The 5,438-nt window shown below is 45.9% G+C and overlaps 1 protein-coding gene across 1 annotated transcript; it reads right to left on the bottom strand.

The window, feature by feature from the left end:
- Positions 1-1,269: 1,269 nt before the first annotated feature.
- LOC105272087 (uncharacterized) lies at positions 1,270-3,576 on the bottom strand. Its single transcript, XM_011313984.1, has one exon. It carries the CDS (start codon positions 3,574-3,576, stop codon positions 1,270-1,272), a length of 2,307 nt encoding a protein of 768 aa, XP_011312286.1.
- Positions 3,577-5,438: the final 1,862 nt, after the last annotated feature.

Below are 5,438 nucleotides of genomic sequence, written 5' to 3'. Positions count from 1 at the left end.
TCCAAATAATTATAATTGTTGTCGAACAAATTTAATTTAATTATTATCCGGAATTCAGTTAATTATAATTGTTGTCGAACAAATTTAAATTAATTGTTTAGATTATTTAGATATTGCTTCTAAGGAGGACTAAGCTACTCCTATAGCAAGGGGGTTACAGAGTATTAGAGGGGGAAGTAGTACATTTCGGTCTTAAAGTAGTAAAAACGAATAATAGACAAGGTGTAAGGTTGATAAAGAATTGAGCTTAACAAAAAACAAATGAATAACGTGAAGACAAAGAGAAACTATTGTAATGAATTAAAATATTTGCTCCCGTAGAGTCAAGCAACTGCTGGCGAAATAAAAGATCGATTTCAGAGTTTTATGGTTGTCAGTGCAAAGGATCCTGCCAACAAAAGTCTGATCGGAATCCAAGGGGGAGCGTTTAATAAGAAGATGGGCGATGTGGAAAGACCTGTAGGCAGCATAAAGAGAGCAGTGTAAAAAGATTTGCGCCACAGTTTCATATTGGTAAACTCCGAGAGAAAGGCAATGGGAACAAAGTTGGGAAGGAAAGATCTTAGATCTGCAGTCTTTCAAGCTGAAGACACAAAAATGAATATTAGCCAGGCGGAGCTGGGCAATTAACTTTTTGAAGGGAAGAGGGAGACGAAGACGACGGTAGGAAGGAAGGCGGTCAGAGAGGGTTCTTTGGATGTGGAGTTGGGAGGCCTGGGAGCTTAGATAACTCCGATAATCTAAGTTTCGTAGGTACAGCTGGAAGCTGTTGAAGATCTCTGGAGTACGACGAGTCCATTCATCAGGGTCCATATTCTCCGACAGGTCCTCGGCACCACTGACCGACAGAAAGTGCTTCATGTGGGAGAACCAATTGTAGGCAGAAGGAGCATTGATAGTCTTAGCCAGTTCGAGTGACCTCCTCATGCAGATCTTTGGTAGATGATTGTCGCGCAGTTTTAGGATTCTGATGAGCCATTTCCAGATTCGATACATGGCTCTGTAAGCCAGATGGATCGATGACGTCTCCATTCTGACTGCCCAGCTGGAGGTATTTCTGGGGAGTGATAGCAGGCGTTTCAGGAAGTCAAGTTGGACCGCCTCGATGTCATAGATATGCCCGATGCCCCAGGCTGGGAGGGCATACATCAGAGTAGAGGCCACTAGGCTATCGAAGAGTTTCGTGAGGGATGACCAGTTGTCGCATTTCGAGCGATAGACGATGGATAAAATGGTTGAGATGGCCGCCCTGGCCTTGCCAATCGAGGATCACAATGTTTCGTTACTCTTGTCTGTGCTGGAAATATGGACGCCCAGGTAATTGTAGGAGCGAACAATACTCAGGGGAGTACCATTGAACATTGTAAAAGCCGGGTGGATATTTTTCGGAGGGCCGGCCCCTTTCAGAATGAGGATTTGGGTTTTTGATGTATTCACGCCAAGACCCTTGTATGTACAGTATTCATAGAGTGTTGAAAGGATGGCCTTGAGCCGGACGTGAGAGTCGGCCTGAAAAACAGCATCGTCAGCGAAGAGTTGCAGTAAAATGTCTGAATGACCGTCTATAATGAAACCCCTGTGTCCGCGGCTTCGGAAAAACGACTCGAAGTCGGAGATGTAGAGGAGAAATAATAAGGGGCTGAGAGTCTCCCCCTGCAGCACTCCCTCGGTGACTTCAAATTTGTCGGAGAGAAGACCCCGGCTCCTAACCTGGAGATTTGCCTGTGAGTGGACTGAAATAAGTACACGGACGATCTTGGAGCTGATACCCAGACCCAGCAGCTTCCGCCACAGTAGATTATGAGGAATACTGTCGAAGGCACGTCTAAAGTCAATGAATACAGCATAGACTTCCCTCTTCCCGAGCCTCAGTTGGAGATGAACAGCGGAGAGAAAGGTGAAGATTGCGTCCGTACAACTTCGGCCACGTCTAAACCCATGTTGAACCTCAGGAAGAATGCCTCTAGCCTCACTCCAGGGCTCCAACCTTTTCCTCAGTAACTCAGTGAAGAGTTTCGTGGTGGTGTTGATAAGAGCAATGCCTCGGTAGTTGGTAGGGTCGAGTCTATCACCATTTTCGAATAGCATGGACATGATGATGTTTGACCAGCTTTCAGGAATCTGACCGAGATCCAGAGCTCTATTGAAAAGAGCCAACATCCGAGAGACCCAGAAAGGGGTAAGGGCTTTGAGGGCCTCGTTCGTGATTCCATCGGATCCAGGTGCCTTGCTCGTTTTCAGGTTTTCAATACCTTTGTTAATTTCAAGGATAGTAAATTGATGGTCAAGTTCAGCATCCTCTATCCCGAGTAAAAGGAATGGCTCATTGGATCGTGGCGGGTAGAGATCTCTGTAAAACTCATTCCAGACGCTGACCGGGAGACCAGCGTTCCTCAAGCCTGGTCTCGGTCTACATTTCGAGACAGCAGCCCAGAATATAGAGGGGGAAGAGAGATTTGCGAGACCATCTGCCAACTGGCGCTCGTGGGCCGCCTTCTTGGCTGAAGTGACTGCGCTGTACCTTTTCTGAGCAAAAGTGAGGGCAGCCTTGTCTTTGGGGGCAAATCTTGAAGAAAAACTGGCTTTTGAGGCTGCTTTAAGTTGAAGTTTGAGCGAGACACACTCCCTATCGAACCAAGTTTTATGGGTTGCGGTCACCAGGCCAGAACGAACAGTCCTGGAACGGGGTTTAGCAGAGGAGATCAGGCCAGATTGTTCAGCTGCTGTCCAGATAGCATCAGTAATTTGGGAATGGAGAAATTCAGGGCTAACGAGGCAATGGGGGAATGGAGTATAAACCAGAGTCTCCAGCGCAGTCTGAAATTTCTGAAGTTTCTCCGCTTTCCAGACAATCTTAGGCGTGGAGCATGTCCAAGAAGAAGGGACCACTGGGGGAGGTGGAGAGGAATGAGGAGATCTGGACCAGAGACTAAGGATGAGGGGGAAGTGGTCGGAGCAGGTGATGTCCGGTATAACTCTCAGGTCTCTGATGAGATCAAGCCTAGCAGCTGAACACCATATAGTGTCATTCACTGATTCACCAAATTTCCAGTAAGTAAAATTAGCAGGGGAATCACTGGGAGTCCTACCATTAACAATTGCGAGACCAGCGGCAGCCATAAAGTCCACGGTGGGGGGGCACCTCTCGTTTAGAACTACGTCTAGATTGTCCATCGTGCAAGTTAGGCTTGTTCCTTCAAAGAAACTCTCGTCCACATCTGTCACCTTCCCAACTCTTGCATTCCAATCACCGCCAATAATAAATGGAAGACCGACGTGGGATACCTCGAGTTGACTCTTGGTCTCTTGCAGCATCATAAGGGCATAACGGTAGTTGAATTCTCGTGCAGAGGGAAAGTAAACTAGTCCCAGAATAAAATTTGCATCAGAGCAGTAGACCTTGGAGAAAATCCACCAGTGCGATGTTTCAAGGAGTTCTAGCTTGATGGGCTTCTTAGCAGCCAGGAGAAGACCTCCACTGCCTCTACCTCGAGATTTGTCCTTAGTAGCGTCAGACCAGAAACAATTGAAATCATCGAGGAACTGGGGGATTGGCATGGGGGGCTTCAACTTCATGGTTTCGGAGATGCAGATGATATCAGCCAGATTTAAAGAGATGAGATCGTCCAGGTGGGAGAAGCCAGTCACGTTCCAGAAGGCTATGTTCAAACCGACAGGTGTTATTTCTTCTTGAGTCCGGAGAGGCTGGCTATGGGAAAATTTACAGATGCTGGGATGGAAGGGAGGGGAAGAGTGGGCTGGTGCAATTGAGGGGTAGAGTCCAGCTCCATATTGCAGAGGTTTAATAAGCTGGTTGGGTTGGATGCGTTGAGAGCGGTGACTCCGACAGGTTTCAGGTCATTGCATTTTTTGTCCCAGATGTATTTAGAGCCATTTACAGTTAGGGTCTGGTATCCAATTTTAACTCAATAACCCTGGAGGTTGAGAGCCTTTGCGCGATCTCTGATCCTCTTGTCAATGCCCCTCTCCCGCTTGGTCATGTCTCTGTTTATATAAACGTTCGTGAGGCGATGGCTCTTTTTGGCCTCCCAGATGGCTAATTTGGCATCAAAAGAGACCAGTTCAGCTTGGATTAACGGGGTAGGGCCTCTGGAACTGATGATTTTAGCAGAAACTACATTCTTCTCAACGCTCAGAGAGCTTACCAGGAAATTATTTACCTGTTCCTTAATATTACCCCCTATTACCTTCATACCGGAGATGATGATGTTGTTTCTCTTCGTCAGTCTCTCTAAGTCCTCCAGTCTGTCATCAAGCTCTGAGGGGAGATGGTCAATAACACCAGGATCATCTACAGGATTAACTTTGGCCTTCAATGAAATCAACTCATCCTCCATTAACTTGTACTTGTCTTCAAGGTGGACCTGGACGTTATTTATTTCGGTGGAAAGTTGGATTTTAAGAACGTTAAGTTTTTCTTCCTGTAATTTCGAGTGCTCATTGATAAGATTCTCCATCTCCTTAAATTTCGTCTCATTTTGGCTCTTCAGCGCCGTGAAGTCCTTTTTACTGTCAGCCTTCATCTCTCTCATGTCAGCCAGTATTGAAGCAATATTCTCGGTGATAGACATTTTTTCCTCACTGGGTGAGTTAGACTTTGGCTGTGTAATGGGATGAGTTGGTGAGAGCAAGGGCGACGCCCGGTAGGAGGTGGAGTCAAAGGCCTCGGAGAAAGGGGAGTCCTGATAAACCGGGAGGAGGTCCAATCCAGATTTGGCAAGTTTCAGGGTTCTGTTAGAGTCGAGTGGTTCGACGCCTGAATCTCTCTTACGTTTACTATAGAGCTCACTAAGGGATGGTGTAGAGGGGTCTCTATGTTTGAGCCAGGTAGCCGCTGTTGGAGGTCTTCCTTTCAAAACTTCTCCTTTGGGAATTGGCGGAACCGGGGTGTTTAGCGCAGGTGAGCAGTCGACTAAAAAGACTTTGCTTGTACCGGCCGAGGGTCGACTCTTGGGTGTTAGTGCCGACTTTGTGTCAGAGGTAGCGGTACGCTGCATGTGGCGAAACCAAAGGGTAGAACCGGGCATCGATTCCCGCCTTTTCTAGCATAACCTCTTCAGGTTTATAGAGGTAGACAAAGCCAAAAAATTGTACCAAAACACTGACCAGTCACTCAAATTAATACCTCCGAATGAGCAGAGAAATTTTTTGAGTAAAGTTCTTAGGAGAGAGAAACAATGAACACCGCGCAACACCATTTAGAGACAGAAGATTGGCACACACAACAAAAACACGTCTGTACTATACAACCACCATAACGGATCCCCCAAATTTAAATTAATTAGTAGTGAGAATTTAAATGGTTATAATTGTTGGCAAGCAAATTCAATTTAATTATTATTCGGAATTCAGTTCATTATAATTGTTGTCGAACAATTTTATTTGAATTATTATTCGGAATTTAGTTAATTATAATT

The sequence above is a fragment of the Fopius arisanus genome, unplaced genomic scaffold, assembly GCF_000806365.1.
Source record: "Fopius arisanus strain USDA-PBARC FA_bdor unplaced genomic scaffold, ASM80636v1 scaffold00136, whole genome shotgun sequence".
In the NCBI taxonomy this organism is placed as follows: domain Eukaryota; kingdom Metazoa; phylum Arthropoda; class Insecta; order Hymenoptera; family Braconidae; genus Fopius; species Fopius arisanus.
The sequence above is the reverse complement of the archived record's forward strand: the minus strand, read 5'-3'. Positions and strand labels throughout refer to the sequence as shown.